The sequence below is a fragment of the Ictidomys tridecemlineatus genome, chromosome 3 (genome assembly GCF_052094955.1).
Source record: "Ictidomys tridecemlineatus isolate mIctTri1 chromosome 3, mIctTri1.hap1, whole genome shotgun sequence".
NCBI classification, from domain to species: Eukaryota; Metazoa; Chordata; class Mammalia; order Rodentia; family Sciuridae; genus Ictidomys; species Ictidomys tridecemlineatus.
This window is the reverse complement of record NC_135479.1, coordinates 13,434,138-13,451,799: the sequence shown is the minus strand read 5'-3', so window position 1 is coordinate 13,451,799 and position 17,662 is coordinate 13,434,138. Positions and strand designations below refer to the sequence as shown.

The 17,662-nt window shown below is 42.3% G+C and overlaps 2 protein-coding genes across 6 annotated transcripts in view; one reads left to right on the top strand and one right to left on the bottom strand.

The window, feature by feature from the left end:
- Positions 1–5,004: 5,004 nt before the first annotated feature.
- LOC120884101 (uncharacterized) lies at positions 5,005–10,243 on the bottom strand. Its single transcript, XM_078040985.1, has 4 exons — positions 10,237–10,243; positions 8,480–9,066; positions 7,655–8,250; positions 5,005–7,264 (listed from the first exon to the last, which is right to left on the bottom strand). Exons 1-3 carry the CDS (start codon positions 10,241–10,243, stop codon positions 8,095–8,097), a joined length of 750 nt encoding a protein of 249 aa, XP_077897111.1. The 3' UTR covers positions 5,005–7,264; positions 7,655–8,094.
- Helz (helicase with zinc finger) overlaps positions 7,680–17,662 on the top strand; it is a 172,277-nt gene continuing 162,294 nt past the window's right edge. For 4 of the 5 annotated variants that reach the window (XM_078041844.1, XM_078041843.1, XM_078041841.1 and 1 more), the window contains exons 1-3: positions 8,449–8,540; positions 9,820–9,875; positions 14,645–14,701. The gene's annotated coding sequence lies outside the window, so the exon portion shown is untranslated. Of the gene's footprint in view, positions 7,817–8,448; positions 8,541–9,819; positions 9,876–14,644; positions 14,702–17,662 lie in introns of those variants that run through there. The other variant, XM_078041842.1, reaches the window with a different exon arrangement.

The window sequence follows — 17,662 nt, the reverse complement described above, 5'->3', positions numbered from 1 at the left end:
TGAGATCCTTTTGTCTTAACCTCCTGAGTAATTGGGATTACAGGTGTGTACTATGCGTAGCCATTTGGTTCTTCCTCTTCCTCTCCTTCTTTTTTAAGTACTGGTGGTGGAACCCAGGGCCTCACACATGCCAGACAAGCACTCTACCACGGAGCCACATTCCCAGCCCATTTTGTTCTTTTTAAAAGACATTTTTGTTCTTTGTTGAAATTTCCAATGTGTATTTTGCCTCCTTGGGCTTTGTAAGTACAGTTGCTTCACAGTTTGTCTGGTGATTTCAACATCTGATGCTCTTGTGAGGCTGTTTCTGCTGTCTGTCGCTTGTTTTTGTCATGTTATCTTATTCCTTATTTGCCTGGCATTTTTTGTGTGGGATCTCATATTAGCAACTTATTTGTGGAAACCACTTCTTCCACAGACGATTTATGTTTGTTTCCCTTAGGCTCTAGGTAACATTAAAAGTAGTTACTTTAATCAAACTCATTTAATTGTTTTATTTTAAAAAATTTTTTAATTTAAAAAAAAAAATTTTTTTAATATTTATTGTTTTAGTTTTTGGCAGACACAACATCTATGTATGTGGTGCTAAGGATCAAACCCGGGCTGCACGCATGCCAGGCGAGCGTGCTACCATTTGAGCCATATCCCCAGCCCAAATTTTTTAATTTTTAAAAATTTTTTCTAGTTGTAGATGGTCACAATATCTTTTTTTTTTATTTTTTTTTGAATTTTTTTTTAATATTTATTTTTTAGCTCTTGACGGACACAACATCTTTGTTGGTATGTGGTGCTGAGGATCAAACCTGGGCCGCACGCATGCCAGGTGAGCGCGCTACTGCTTGAGCCACATCCCCAGCCCACAATATCTTTATTTATTTTTATGTGGTACTGAGGATCGAACCCAGGGCCTCATGCTTGAGAGGCAAGCGCTCTACCAGTGAGCTTCAACTCCACCCTCATTTTTATTTTTATTGTTGCAGTGCTGGGAATTGAACCCAGGCCCTTGGGCATGCTATGCAAGAGAGCTATCACTTTATTATACCCCTCGATGCAATTTTATAAATTGACAGAATTTTAAAACTCTTTGCGAGGCCCTAATACTTGTGTTCTTACTACTAGGTCAATGACTTACCAAGGCTAAGACTAAAGTGGAAGGGGTTGCCCTGGAGGCAGGCAGTAAGGGGTATATTTTCTTTTCCTATTATTATTATTATTATTGTTGTTTTGGTTACTGGGGATTGAACTCAACTACTGAGCCACATCCCCAGCCTTATTTTGTATTTTATTTAGAGACAGGGTCTTACTGAGTTGCTTAGTGCCTCATTGTTGGCTTTGAACTTGTGATCCTCCTGCCTCAGCCTCCCGAGCCACTGGTATTACAGGCATGTGCCTCGGATCCCAGCAAGGGATGTATTTTCTGAAAGAACGACAGTGGTAAAAGTAAGTAAAAGCTGGTCCTCTTTGTGTCTGTCACCACACTGCAGTATTTCTTTTTTTGGTACTGAGGAGCTGAGTCTGCAGCATGCTAGGTTAGAGCTCTACTACTGAGCCACACCCTGGCCATTACTGTACTTCCAACCATCAATCATAAACCATTCCTCCCTGTTGGGCCTGACCACTCCCACCATTACCTTAGCATATCACTGGAATCCTGTAACTGTCCCTGTAGACTATGAGTTGGAAAAGGACAGCCTCTGCGCCAAATTCCGCAATCAGCCTGCTTTTTTGTTGTTGTTGTTTCTTCCACTTTTTTATTGGTGCATTATACTTGTACATTTTGATGAGATCTGTTTATTACATAGTACATACAAATAATATAACAAAATAATTTGGCCAATATTCCTCTCCAGCCCATTTTTTGGTAGGACATTAGTGTAAAAAAGAGTTTATATATAAGTTTTTGGAAACTTTTTTTATTGTGGTTAAATATTACATTAACATAAATGTTTTCCATTTTAACCACTGTACTGGTGCAATTTGGTAGGATTAAATATATTTATAAAGTTGTGCAATCATCATTAGTATCTATTATCACAGGTTTTACATTAAAAAAAAAAAAAAAACCGGCTAAAAACACCCAAAACCAATAGGTAAGATTATGGCACACAGGCCTAAAATGTTTAGTATCTGGCCCTTTACATTAAAAAGTCTGCTCACACTTGCTGTAGACCTAGAGAGCTGTCAAAAGCAAATGCCTACAGGGCAAAAGGATCCCATGTGTCAGAACCACCTCCCTTTCCTGTCCATCCCTTTTTTTGGAGTTGTAGATGGACAGAATAACTTTATTTTATTTATTTATTTTTTTACGTGCTGCTAGGGATCGAACTTAGTGCCTCACATGTGCTAGGCAAGCGCTCTGGCACAAACTATGTCCCAGCCCTCCTGTCCACCTTTGATAGTTCGCCCCAACCTTTTTTATGGGTACTGGGGATTGAACTCAGGGGCACTCAACCACTGAGCCACATCCCCAGCCCTATTTTGTATTTTATTTAGAGACAAGGTCTCAATGAGTTGCTGAGGCTGCTTTGAACTCAGGATTCTCCTGTCTCAGCCTCCAGAGCTGCTGGGATTATAGGGTGCGCCACTATGCCAGGCTTTACCCCCCTGTTATTCAGATGTGTTCAAGCAGATGCTTCTTAAAACATATAATGTCTACTTTTTAAAACATTGTTCTCAGTGGTAGAGGTGGTCTGACTGTGTTATGGATCCTTTGTTCTCTATATCTCAAGTAGAAAAGAAGCAGGCCGAAAGTAGTTTTTAAAAGTTCTGTTATTACGTCTTTGAATTTAGATTTTGCCCTAAAAAGAAGAGGTATGTAAGAATCCAAGAAATTAGGGTTGGGGGTGTAGTTCAGTGATGCATAATATGTTTGAGGCTCTGGTTTCAATTCCTATCTCTCTCTCTCTCCTTCTTTCTCTCTCTCTCTCTCTCTCTCTCTCACACACACACACACACACACACACACACACACACAAGTCCAAGGGTTTAAAATTCCTTTATATTTTTAAATCCATGTTATCTCCTTCTCCTATATTTTAAATGACTTAAAAGATCTTGGCTAAACATGAGTGGTTCAAATTAACAGACAGTGAATAACCGTTGGATTATATGAAAAATACAAGAAGACAATCCATTAGAGAAAGGAGAAAGGGAAAAGGAGAGAAGAGTAAGAGAGAATTTGAGTGGTGTATTAGTTCCTTTCTGTTGCTATAAAAAGACACCTGAGTCTGGTTAAATTATGAAAAAAAGGTTTATTTAGTCATAGTTTTAGAAGCTGAAAATCCAAGATTACGTGGCTCTATCTGTTCAATTTTAGGTGAGAACCCTCTTGGCTGAACTGCAGTAAGTTGGATGGAATCTTGGCAAGAAAAAGAGAAATATGGGTGTGTGTGTGTGTGGCAGGGCAGGGTTGGGGATCCATAGGATGGTAAGAAAGGAAGACAGAGAATGGGAGAGGCCACTCTTTCTCTCTTTTTATAAAATTATTTTTATTTTACTTATTTATTTTTATGTGGTGCTGAGGCTTAAACCCAGTGCTTCACACATGGTAGGCAAGAGCTCTTCTACTGAGCTACCGCCCCCCATTCTTCCTCTGAGAGGCCAGCATTAATCCCCTCCAAGGGTGATGCCCTAATGGCTGAATTACCTCCCACAAGGCCCCACCTCTTAAAATTCTACCACCTCTCAACATGGTAACTTCACAGCAGGAAGGTAAAACTTACAGTACATGAACCTATGGGGGACAAATCATATCCAAACCAGAGCAGTGAGTACAGGAGAGGAGGTAGAGCAGTGGGAGGAAGTAAAGAGAAAGGTAAAATAAAAGAATAAAACTTAATGTCATTCTACCAAAGCCTAGTAGCCAATGATCTCTACAAACCCAGTTTGTAGATTAAAAAAAACAAATTTTTTTTTAAAGTACTGGGAACCCAGGGCCTAACATATTAGGTAAGCAATGACCTACATCCTCAACCCTTTTAAAATGTATTTAATCTTTACTTTTTTTGCGGGACTGGGATTTTTTTTTTTTTTTGGTACCGGGATTGAACTCAGGGGCACTCAGCCACATCCCCAGCCCTATTTTGTATTTCATTTAGAGACAGGGTCTTACTGAGTTGCTTAGCGCCTCGCCATTACTGAGGCTGGCGTTGAACTCGCTATCCTCTTGTCTCAGCCTCCCTAGCCACTGGGATTACAGGTGTGTGACATGGCACCCAGTGGAACTGAGATTTTAATTCAGGGCCTCCTACGTGGTAGGCAAGTGCTGAACTGTAGAGATACTCCCAGCTATTTTTTTTTAAATTTTTCATTTTGAGACAGGGTCTTGCTAAGTTGCCTAGGGTAGCCTAGAACTTGTGATCTTACTGTCTCATCCTCTCCAGCAGCTGGAATTACTGCATGCATCACTGTGCCTGGCTTCAGTTTCTATTTTTTCAAATACACCCACTCCAATTAATCCTATTCCATTTTCCATTTTTTCCATTCCTTTCCAACCATCCACTTATTTTCCTTATTGGTGGTGAAAAAGGAATTTGTTCATGCATTTCTTTGTTCACTCACTCAACAAATATTTAAAAATATCTACAAAGTGCCAAACTGTGTGGGGCACTGGGCATAGACAGCTTCCATTCTAGTGAAAGACAGTGATGGAGGTGTAGTCATAGATGCCATAACAAATAGATCTCAGTGGGTTAATACAATAAATGTCTCTTATCTGTTAAGTTTAGAGTTCCATACAGGTATTTTTGGCCCAGCCTATTTCTGAGTGCTCATTCAGAGTCATACTTCTGCTCTAAGCCCACTGGCAAGAACTAGTCACATGGCCCTGGCTAAATGCAAGGGCATCTCTGGAAAACACAATTCCCAGCATGGAGAATGAGCCTTTGGTGATTAGCAAGCTGACTGTCACATGGGGAAAGACAGACAGCTACTGAATAAACAAACTACTTATTATGTTAGAAGGTGTTAAGTGCTTTGGAGAAAAATAAAGCAGGCAAAGAAATATAGAGTCTGTAGAAATATTTTAATTTTAAATAGAATGGTGACAGAGGGGCTCACTGGAGTGAGGAGTTGAAGAAGGCAAAAGTGTGACTTGTGGATCTCAAAAAAGGCCATTGTGGCTGGGGATGTGGCTCAAGCGGTAGCAGGCTCGCCTGGCATGCGTGTGGCTCTGGGTTCAATCCTCAGCACCACATACAAACAAAGATGTTGTGTCCGCCAAATACTAAGAAATAAATATTAAAAAAAAATTCTCTCTTTCTCTCCCTCTCCTCCTTAAAAAAAAAAAGGTCATTGTGGCTGTCGAAGAGCACGGGTGACAGAGGATATCAGAGAGAGGAGAGGAGGTGGACTATGTAGGACTATGGTTTCAGAGAGAGAGAGAGAGAGAGAGAGAGAGAGAGAGAGAGAAGAGAGAGAAGAGAGAGAGAAGCCTTTGGGACTCTTTAAGTAGTAGAAAACTGAGGTATGGTCATGGGTAATAGCGGGGAGAGAAGCGGGACATGATGGGGTAATTATCTGGTACTGCATGTGTCCATCAGATCAGGAGCAGAATACATCTAAGTTAATGGAGGCTGAATGGCCTGTTTTCCTATATGGCCACCTCTAGTTGTACATGGTCAGAGTGATCTGAAGAGAATGAAGGTCCGTTCACTTCAGGCTTCAGCACTCCTGTCTACCAACATCCGCTTGCCCTGGCAGCAGCTTGGTCATTCACTCAACGGATATTTGCTAAGCATCTCTGGATGTCAGGTCCTGGTCTAGGCATTGAGAGCAATAGGTTAGAGGAGGACTGTGCCCTCAGGGAACTTGTACTCTAAGGGGGCAGATAATAAACAGCAAAGACATAGCAAGATACTTTCTAATATGAGGCAGGATCCTGCAGAATGACCTGCTTTACTTAAGGCATCACAGAGGTCCTCCTTGAGAAGGTAAACCTGAAGGATGAAAAGATGATGACAGGCAGGGGATTGGAGGAACAGGATTCTGGCAGTAAGGACATGTGGGGAACTGCAGGGGAAGACAGAAGGTCAGCCTGGCCCATCTTGCAGGCTCTGGGTTTATTCTATGCATGATGGAAAGACTTTGGTAGGTTTAAGGGGAGGAGTCACAAGATCTACTTATATTTCACTAAGGTCACTGGGTTGGCCACAGGCTTAACGGACTATAAGGGAAGGGGTGGGGTGGGGTGGGGCGGCAGAGGGAAGAAGCATAGGTAATAGGGTCTTAGACAAGGATGGGCGGGGACACACACTGAAGGTAGTAAATGGGTCAGGTGATCACTTGAATGGAGCATTTCTTTAGGTCAAGGCCTTTGCAAGCAAAGGAAGATTACCAAAGAAGCATGCTTGAGAGGTCCAGTCCTTGCCCTGATTTTGTTAATGTTTACTTACAAGGTAGCTCAGATCTCATCTTTAAAGGTGCCATGTAAACACAAGACAATCATTAAATCAGTGCATACCAGTGGCTAAATAAGTGAGAACTGGGGTATGGGGGAAAGAGGACTTTGGAACTGCATTACAGAGGTCTGGGGTGGGAGGGAGCGCTGCCTAGCCCCTCCCTAGTGGCTACAGGAGCTTTGAAACTCTTAAAAACTTGGCTCCAGGCTTCAGTTTCTCAACTCATTCTGAGCTTCTCGGGAGCTCAGCGAAGCAGTGACTCAGGGGAGGTCCCTCCTCTGCAAGCCGGTTCTCAGTGGCTGGGAGTGACTCACCTGCTCCCTCCCTCACGAGTGACCCCGGGCCAATCCCTTAATGAGTCCACACCTCACTCTTCTCCTCTGGCCAAGACAATTGCCCGGTGGAGTTTTTGGCTCCCCGGGGGCAGGGCTTGTGTCTGCAACCACACTAGTTCCTAAAGAGACTTCTGGTAAGATCCAGAGGAGTGCAGAACTTTAGGGCCAACCTAGGGTCCTCCCCAAGCACCGAAACAGGAATGCAGTGGGGGCGGGGTTAACGTTGGTACCCGCGATTTCTTCTAACTGCAAAGCCATTCAACAGCATTTTGTACCGAATACTTTGATACCTCGCAGCATTTCTTTATTTGTTTTTCTTTCTTTATTTTTGGTTCTGGGGATAGAATCCAGCGCCTTGAGACATACTAAATACCCACTCTATCACTGAGATACACCCTAGGTCCAAAAGTCTTGGAGAATTTCTTCTGGACACCTTTTTGTATACCAACACTTTCTTGGGAAAATAAAAGGGGGGGAAAAAACAGCAATCAGAGCAGGTCTCCAAAGTTAGCAAAGCGGACACCGGAGGCTCTAGGAAGAGAATGTGCGTGGATTGAAGAACAAACCTCTGTTTCTGGGGGAACTTAGGCTACTGGATTGATGCTGGGGTCTCTGCAACCCTAACAGGCCAGAGTGGTGAGCCCAGCAGAACGTCCGGGTTTCAGCCGGCTCGGGTTCTACTAGCAGCGCTCCGGGTCGCCGCAGGGCGACTCCGTATCCCCCCCCCCTTCCCCGCCCCCAAGCCACAGCGGCGCCCGCGCTCCACCCCTGGCCCCGCCGCCCGGGTTCGCTGTCCTGTAGGAACCAGGCAGGTGGACCGCTGCGGGAGCACCCTTTTCCTAGACCCTCCCGGGGACCCTCCCCCGGGCCCTGTCGCGCCTCCGCGCCCCGCCCCGCGCCCGCAGTGGGCGACTGAGTTACCTGCGCCGGGAAGTCACAGTCCACAGCCCGGACTCTTAACGGGGAGGGTCCCGCGGAGCCCAAAGCCACATTCCAAGGGGAGGGGTCTCTACCTCTTTAGAGGGTCGCGGATCACATTACCGGCCGAGAGGAGGAGACGGCGAGAGGCAGAGTAAACAGGGGGTAAAAGTTGCATTTAGCTTATTCTTTTTTTTTTTTTCCGGTTTTCCCCCAATCGCGCTTCGACGGCTGGTTGACCCGGGGATCCGGTGTCCGCCCAGTTCCCGCATCCCGTGGCCCCGGCACGGCTTGCCTGCACGGAGGCCCCTCCCTGCCGCGCGGGTGCCGGAGCGGTGAGCCGGGCTGAGGGCGGCCCTGGCGACCCCCGCGCGGCTGTCCCAGGGGCGGGAAGCGCGGCGGCCGGAGCCCGCGCGGCGCTCGGAGCACCGGGAGCCGGACGGTCACTTGCGTGCGCATAAATCAGTCAGCGAGCGGTCGCCGCCGCCAGCGCCAGGGAATCCTCGGGCTGATTGAATGCAGACGTGGGGTGTCTGCCAGGGCAGGAGGGCGGCGGGGCAAAGGGAACCGGCGTGGAGGCCACGGTGGGGGAAGGGAGGCTAGGACCAGGAGACAAGAGAAAAGCCCAAAGCCACATTTTTAACCAGGGGCCGATTTTGAAATGCAAACTCCCGCGGGCAGGGAGGGGGCCGGGGCCGCAGGCGCGGGGCCGACGGGCCACCCGCGGCAACTTTCCGGCGGGAGGTGCGGCCGGAGGGGGCGGCGCCGGCGGCGGGAGGCGGGAGTCGGGGGCCGAGGGGGGGAGTCACTTTAAAGGCTCTTTCTTACCCATAATGCTTTGTGGGGACGTTGACAAGTGGATCCAAGATGGCGTAGAAAGTAATGACAGGTAAGTCCTGACTTCCCCCTTCTCTGCTGCCGGGGCCGCTCCGCGAGCCGCCCGAGCCTTCTGGGGAGGGACCCTGACTCCCCTCCGGTGCCCCAGGCCCCGGGCGGCGCGGCCCCGGGGCGGGCCGGGGTCCTGGGCGGCCCGCGGCGGGGCCTGGGAAGCGGGGCTCTTCGAGGCGAGGCCCGGACGCTGGGGCTGTTTACAGCTTCTTCCCGTCCTCTGTCCCCTTCCCCTCCGCTGGGGGCCACGGCGCCCGGGGCCCAGGCCGAGGCGGGGCCCTTGCACCCCCGGGCCGGGGGCCTTGCGGGCAGCTGCTCCCGCACGGGCCACTCCGGGAGGGGGAGCCGAGCCTTGGTGCACGCTCCGCGCCTCCGGGTCGCCGCGGGGGGTGGGGAGCGTGCGGGCCTCCCACGCCCCGCTCGATTCCGCCCTAGGGGCTCGGGCTTCCACCCGGCCGGGGCGGGGGTCTCGGGCGGGGGGCGTCGGGAAAAGTGGGTCAGGGGTGCGCCCCCTCCCCCGCGGAGGGCTCAGAGCCTAGGGTTCACTTTTGCCCCCTTCCCTGCCCCCTCCTCGGAAATGCTCACCGGCCCACAAGCGCATCAACAAAAATACAAACAAGCTCTCTTCCTGGAGGTTCCTCAAGAGTCCCCTTTTCAAGGGTTCTGAAGACTGCAGCGTTTCTGGAACTTTGATTCCTCTCCCCCAGTTTATTTGAGCTTTCTGCCCCCTGGCCTTTTTGCCTTCGGAGAGGGCTGGAAGCCAGATCTTCGGATACTTCTTGGATTGGGATCTGTGGGTTTTGTTTGCGACTCAAGAATTGCCATTCTTTTCTCCCTTACAACTTTTCAGGCAAATCATTAATATAATAAAAAGTATAACTCTAAAGGTAGTGGATTCCTGGAATGGGAGAAGGAGGAAGGTGTTGTCTTGGCTAGTTTGTACTTAATTTTGCCCCCACTTAAACTCATATTAATGCGGTTTCTTCTTTTTAATTCTTTCAAAAAATTTTTTTGAAACTAAGATCAGTCAGTGCTGACAAAAGATGAACTTTCTTATGTTTTTGATTTTTAGAGCATTTTATAATCTATTCTTTTATCTTTTTTACCAAAAGGAAATGTGTTCATTTTAAGGCAAAAGAAACATTCATTTGCAAAGCTGCAGACTGTACCATTTTTGTAACTTTCCATTTGAAATTTAGATGCCCTTTCACTTCAGACTGATAAAATGTTTGCCACTGATAATGTCCATTACTGGTATTTTACTTTTCTATTTGCCTCAGGAATTGGATGAAGTGATTGATCACTAATGAACTACAGTGCTGGTGAGATGTGTAAGGTAAGACCACACAGTTAAACATGATTTCACTTGTTTCCTTCTATATTTTAATCAACTTATAAGAGTAAGGCTGAAACTAAGTAATTTGATGGGACCATCTTTATTTTCCAAATATGTCACTCAGTCAAATGGGATATGAGCAGGGCTAGATTTAGAAAGGAAAAATGTGTCAAATATACCAATCTTTTTCAGGACTCCAACATACTCAAACATAGTAGAGTTTATCCAGAGCCAAATGTTATTTGCAGCTATCCTTGATCAGTGTCTTCTCCAGGGGTAATTATAGTTTGCCTCTTCAAATTTCTTTGTGTAACTTTAATTGGATGTCTTAATTTTGCTTGTTTTGATGTCCATTGCTTACTGTACATTGAGTGTAAGTCGTTATGTATAGGGGACTTGTGTTCCCACAGTTTGTGGGACTTTTGTAAAGAATACCCATTCCATTGGAAATGATTATTTTAGGCAAGCCAGTCACTTATTTTATTTTCTTGTGTATTGGGGATGGAACCCACGGCCTCACACATGGTATTCAGGTGCTCTATCATTAAACTATATCCTCAAGCCCTTGGTTTTAATTTCTGAAAAATGGAATAGTACTTGTCCCTAATAATTATTTAATAATTATTTTGAAATGAAAATGATATGAAAGTGAATCCCACCCAACTTATTAGGGATAAGACTAGTTATTATTTTCTGGTCATATATGGTGTATGAATTTGTAATGTTTTATTTATTTTAACTTATCAAGCTTTGAAATTAAAGGACATTAATATAGCATGAGTGAACAGCTTACATTCAGTACTATAGAGAGGGAGAGTTTACATTTTTCATAATCAGTTTTCTCACCTTGAGAAATATCTTATTATATTTGGTTCAGAAAAATGTAAGTAATTTTGGTTAATTAATTGGTTATTGCAGGGCTTTGTCCCATCCATTAACACATCTGGGCCTCTGGACCTTGAAAGCCTCTCATGAACTTTTCGTACCTATTATAACATCTATTGAAGAAGAATAGGCTGTTTTATTTCATTTTTCTAGATTGAGATGTATAATTGACATTTTGCCTTACACATACGTGTGCAGCCACCCACGCAATCTTGGGAAAGAAAGGTGGACATAGACCAAGGTTGTTTTGTAAGTGCACATGCCACATTAACTTGGGTTTGAAACTCAGCAGTGCTTATGTGTATTACATATAATTTTAATTTTTATTCTTGGCAGAACAAATGTAGATTTTTGAATTTATTTTCAATTTGCAGGTAGAAGCATATTCATGCCTTAGACTTCCCAGTTTGAACTTTTCATCTCATTTTTTTTGAAATTTACAGATTATTTTGTGGAAAGGAACCAGTGATCTGCCTTTTGCCTATAGAGATGTTCCTTTGTAGTCTGAAGCTGAATATTTAGTATTTGGTAATCTTGTATGGCTAGTGTTGTACTGTATCAGGATATTTCCATACCCTTCACATATGAAGACTGGTGGGAATTCACTTCAAAGTGAAGCACCAAACAACCTGTTACACGGAGTATTCTAAAGTGGGAAATACCATAGTATTGAAGGTTATGGTGGAGTACAAGTCTGTGTCTTTGAGCTGAATAAAGACATATCTTTTTTAGTCTGTCCTTTTGGCTGGTAAGCTAGGACACTATTTTTAGGTAAGGTTGTATTTTTTGAGAGTCAGTAAGTACAGTCCTGAACTCCTTCATCAGCTGGCAAACTTTAATTTAGCAATTATTAGCAAGAAATTTTATTTTCTATTAGCATAAGTATTCAGTTTATCTGGTCTTAATATCTGTATACATTCATGAACTGTCTAGTTTTTATTGGTGAGGGAATGATACCAAAACAACAGGAGAAATCATTTCTCCTTGCAAAGGGCCTTGTGTAATTTAAAAATTTACAGAATATTCATGAAAGGCTAAGAATAGTGCAGAGGGACCCACAAGTAAGTAGACCAGATCTTATAAATGCATCGGTGTTCTCTGTTTAAGAAATAGGGTTGGCATTAATATTGAATGCAGATTAGTCCATGATTGTCCATCAGACTATATTTAAGATCTAAATACAGGCCCACTATAAGAAATAAGGTCTTTTGCCTGTTCCAAAAATATAGAAAAAATTGGGCCAAGTTTTTCAACAAAAATTCCTCAAGAGTGGGAAGAACTGCTTATAGCAAATTATTAGGATTGCTTATTTTCATAAACTTAGGTAAATGTATTTGCAAGTGTAATTAGATTTCTAAGTAATATTTTGAAATATTTTCTAGAAATCTCATGGATGGAGAGTATGGCCAGACTAGCTTATGATTCATTTCAATTCATGGCTGTGTCAGGGTTACTTCTGTGGTATTGACTAAAAGAAGCACAAAACATAGATTGCCTTATCACTTCTAGGGTGGCTGGGATAATGTTTTAAGTCATCCTGAACCTAATAGAGTTAATATTCCTCTTTTTTAAAAGAGAGAGAGAATTTTTTAATATTTATTTTTTAGTTTTCTGTGGACACAACATTATTTTATTTTTATGTGCTGCTCAGGATCGAACCCAGCGCCCCATGCATGCCAGGTGAGCACGCTACCGCTTGAGCCACATCCCCAGCCTCAATATTCCTCTTGTTAATACTATTATAATATGAAGACTTTGTATATTTATGTAAATGCTTGTATATGTATAATATATATAAACATATATCATATGATTATTTTATTAAGGTTTTAATTATATAAAAGAAATCCAGAGTTTTCCAACCTAAAGCCAACAGTCATACCAACTTTTTTTTACTTTTGTAAATTGTATTGGGTCCATTTCTCGAAGAGCAGGAAATTGATAAACAAAATTTTCACAGAAGAAAGCAAACAGGCAAATTCAGATGTGCCAGAAATACTTAAAATATAGCACAGAGGGCTGGGGATGTGGCTCAAGCGGTAGCGCGCTTGCCTGGCATGCGTGCGGCCCGGGTTGGATCCTCAGCACCACATACCAACAAAGATGTTGTGTCCACCGAGAACTGAAAAATAAATATTAAAAAAATTCTCTCTCTCTCTCTCCCTCTTTCCTCTCTCACTCTCTTAAAAAAAAAATTAAAATATAGCACAGAAATAAAAATCACAAACATTCATGCTTCAGAATGGGTTGGTCAAAAAATATGCCATGCATTCTTTGAAATATCTGATGATTAATAATTTTTTTAATCCAAAGCAAAATGAATATATAAACTTTATGATTTTTATTTCTGTGCTGTATTTTAGGTGTTTATGGCACATCTGAATTTTTCTATTTGCTTTGTTTTGTGGGCTGGGGCTGTGGCTCAGTGGCAGAGTACTTGCCTTGCGTGCGTGAGGCACTGGGTTTGATCCTTAGCACCATAAAAAAAAAAAAAAGCTAGTAAAATAAAGGCATGCTGTCCATTTATAACTACAAAAAATTGAAATAAAAAATTTCTTGTTGTGGTAGAAATATTCATGTCAGTAGGCAATATGTGTAACTAATGAAGTGAATTTTTTTTTTTTTTTTTTGGTGGTGGTGGTGGTGATCAAACTCAGGGCCTTGAATTGCAACCCCAGCTCTTAAAAATTATGTTAATGCTAAAATCATGCATGTGCCAGGTGTGAGGCTGAGAAAGGGGGATGCAAATTGGAGGCCAGCGTCAGCAACTTAGTGAGACCTTGCCTCAAAATAAAAAATAAGAAGAACTGGAAATATATGTAGCTCAGTGATAAAGGGCTCTATGAGTTCAATCTCTGTTACCCAAAGGAGGGAAAAACAAAAACAAAAACAACCAACAAAAAAACTCCATGTATGCAATGGTAAAAGAAGTTGAGTGTACCTAATTATGTAAAGTAAAAAAGGCACTCTCACAAAAAAAGTCCTTTGTTATCTGCCCTCCTCTAATTCTGCTACCTTGTGCTAACTATGGTAAAGAGCTGGGGTGTCATTTAGCTTTTGGAAGACCTCTCTGTTCTGAATATCTGAATGTATATTGTAGTAGTAAATGTAAAGTGAGAAGTTTGTAGAGATGTGGTCACTGAACTAAGGGTTGGATGCTTTGCAGGGACTATTCTGTTCTTCTTTACTCTGATGTTAAGTTGTAATGATAATTAAACTGTCAGTTTAAGATAACTATAATTGAATTATTAAACACTCAGACAATTAACTTTGTGGTCAGACTGGTAAAGTTTTGATTTGTTGATCTTCTAAAGAAATATTTGTGAGTTAAGTCTATGTAATCTTGGGGAGGGTGGGTACTGGTGGTAATGAGTTACCATCTGTTGAATTTTGTGATAAGCTGTCCAGTATATTTACTATGTTCTTTTTATAACTCATTATCTCCTTTAATTCTAGTAACAACTGACAAGACAGTTGTTATTTACAGTTTGCAAAGGAGGAAATTTAGATTTAGATGAGAGCAAACTAATGTAACATCATAAGACCAATGAAGTAGTGGAGGTAGTGCTCCTTCTGGAAAGGCTGTGTTCTGCTGTCTTTGAGTAGTCTTTCTTATTTTCCAGAATCCAAGGAAATGTAGACCTGGAGAAATTGACTTGCCCAAGGTTATACAGTTCAGTAGTAGCAAGGTTAAAGTAAGCTTTTATTTCCAGAAGCTTATCTTAGGACTTCTGGTCCACGGCTGGTTATGCTACATTTGATTGGCTTATTGTAGACCCAAAGAACAGGTGCTGTGAATAGTGGACAGTAATGTTTCAGAACTGATAGAGCAGCTAGTGTTGTTTTGTACCAAATAATTAAAAGCTTCCTTCTCTCTCTTTCAGAAATTATAAAGAGCTCTGATGGGCTATTTGGGTGATACCCAGTGCAGTGAACTGCAGGTGAGTAAGGTTTAGGAGAACATTCTTTAGACAAAAAAAGAAAAACCACGATAATGCCTGAAAAAGAGCAAGAGAGACTTTATCTTGTCCAGAATGTCTGACCAGCTGGGCGGTATGTAGACAGTAATCCCAGCCTACTTCCGAGGCTGTGGCAGGAGGATCACAAAACTCAAGGCCAACCTCAGCAACTTAGTAAGACCCTGTCTCAAAACAAAAAATAAAAAGGACTGGGGATGTAGTTCAGGGATGGGGTGCCCCTGCATTCCATTCCCAAACAATAAGGAAAAAAAAAGTGGTCAAAAATGATGAGGTGGAGGGTCTTGGGATGTGGCTCAAGTGGTAACGTGCTCGCCTGGCATGCGAGAGGCACGGGGTTCAATCCTCAGCACCACATAAAAATAAAATAAAGATATTGTATCCACCTAAAACTAAATAAAAAAATAAAACATTAAAAAAAAATGATGAGGTGGAGCCGGGTGGAGTGATACAGGGTTTAGTGAAGCTGTTATAACCTGGGATGTGGACCTAACTGACTGGATGATGAACAAGCCTTGAAGACTCTGCCTGCTGCTTTGTCAGACTAGTTGGAAGAGAAGTTCCAGTAGGTTAATCTTCCACTTCTGTTCTGAATGAGTAACTGCACTGGGGCTCAATCTGTCTGCATGTGATTGGAACTAGAAAGGTCCTTTAGCTTTTGTGTCAACATTCTTGAGTGCTAATCACTCTGTGCTCTGATGAACTTGGTTAAGTGTTTAATTGTTTTTCTTGTTATCTGCCATGAGCCTTGGGTCCTGAATGACTATATGTGCATATTTTTGAGAATCTAAACACTGAGAATATATCACTAGAAACTAAAAGTTGGACTTTTTTTAAATTTGTTTCTTTTACCTTTATTTCTGTGAAGGTTGGACTTTTTTACTAATGGTCTCACTGCCTCCATCTGTACTATCAATACTTCAAATTATTTATCTTTTCCTGAAATTCCTGCTAATTAAAGACAGTTTATTATTTCACACTAATTAATCTTCTTGGTTTATTATAATCTTAGTCTTTCAGTATTAAAAATATAAAATGGTAACACTGCAAAAAAAATAGAAGCCTTTCCATGTTATCCTTGTGAGGCATCTGTGCTATGTTTTTTCTTTCTTTTGGCACTGGGGATGGAACCCAGGGCTTTCTTTATTCGAGGCTGGGGCGCTGTATCCTGAGCTACACTCCAAGCCCCAACTTTATTTCTTGTTGTCTTTTCAACACTAGTCTTTTGTTAGCTTCAGCTCTTAGGAAAAGAACTTGCCATCTTGCCTTTTGAACTCTGGCTGGTAAGAGTTTCAAGGACCTTGAAACTACTAGCTGCTGAGGTCTGGGGTCATCATGACCAAGGGGAGCGTGAAAGCTCCACGTGGAGGCCAGAGTGAGCAGTGGAAGGGGCGGGTTGGTCTCTTCTAGAGGCCTGGTGGCTAAGTATGCTAAAATTTGGAACTCTCTTTTTTTTTTTTTCCCCCTTTTTTTGGGGCAGTGATGGGGATTGAACTCAGTGCCTCGTGCATACTAAACAAACACTGAGTTACATCTCTAGCCCCTGCTGAACTTTCTTAATGTTAAATATGTTGATATTAAATAAATTTTCCACAGTTGGTTTCCTTCCTGGCATTCCATTTTAAAATTACATACCTTTAATTCATTTTTAATTATAGTATATAATAATATGATATTTTAAAAACTTATTAGATTACGAAACATTTTTATGTAATAGATTTCAGAGTTTATGTGGAAAGGTTGCAGAAATAATCTTATCAAATCATGCTCCCATAATTTACCTAAATTTTTTATGTAGTTATTTATGTTGCTGGTTAGTTTTCAGTTAATACTTTAATGTACCTTATTTTAGATATTACTTTTTTTTTTCTGAGTATATCTCTAGGATAAATTTTGGGTTATATTATTATCTTAAAGGATATGAATATTTTTATGGCTTTTGATGTATATTGTCATACTGTTTTCAAGGGTGTTATACCAATGTGTAGTCCTAGCAGACATGTAAGTATACCTATTTTACTATGATGGGTAGAAGTCCATTTTTTCCCCCCAAGTTTTTTTGCTAATAGTGTAAAATGGTACTTGTATTTAATCGATCCAGAATGTTGAATTTAACTAATTTGAGTCTTGTTTATTCATATCCTTTGCTATATTATGTGGTAAACTATTGGTATGGTCTTGGTGGGGTGATAAGGCAGGTATAATCAGCGAACGGATAGGGAATTATTAGAAAGATAACTACAGCATGGTCAGTAAAAGTGTTAATAAGAGTTTGGTCTCAATGGTAAGTGATCTTGGGAATGTAATGGGAGGGAAGAGATGGATTATTCCAAGATTGACCTCAGCAAGTATTTGTTGGGTGTTCACTGATCTCCATATCCTGTGTTGTGTCCTCTGAGTGCTTCTCAAGTTGTTGTCAAGGCATATGTTGGGCTGAAGGAGAGGACTATTTGATTCTTAACCAGTTAGGGGTACTGGCTTCTGTTGTCCCTTTGTGGCTGCTTGTAGGGCTGAGAAGACCACTGCTGTCTAGGACATCTTTAACTCATTCTGAGGGATGCAAAGATAAATAAAATATAGGTTGATCTGATAAGGAACTAATCATCTGGTGGAGAGAATAAGGCCACCTCTCAAATGAAACAACTAATAGGAATTTGATATGTGCTAAAAGGGGTTCAGACAAGGCATTTAGGCATTTAAGTGGGGGAGCAATATTGCCCCCTTGGGGATATTAGGGAACTCTTCAGCTGAAGAGGTTGCGTGTAAATTGCATGAAAATGAGCAGCAGTAAAAAGAGGTTACTCTAGAGGGAAGTCTTGGGGAGGTGTGGCAAATGTGAGTGTCAGGAAACTGTATATCCAAATTACCTCCATCCTGGGATACATAAAGGACCCAAGTGGATGGTGAAACTGCCACTGGGTCAGG

Coding starts and splice junctions, on each gene's coding strand:
- LOC120884101 (XM_078040985.1), bottom strand. Junction 8,251..8,479: donor GTCCCCACAAAGCATTATGG/GTAAGAAAGAGC, acceptor TCCTGGTCCTAG/CCTCCCTTCCCCCACCGTGG.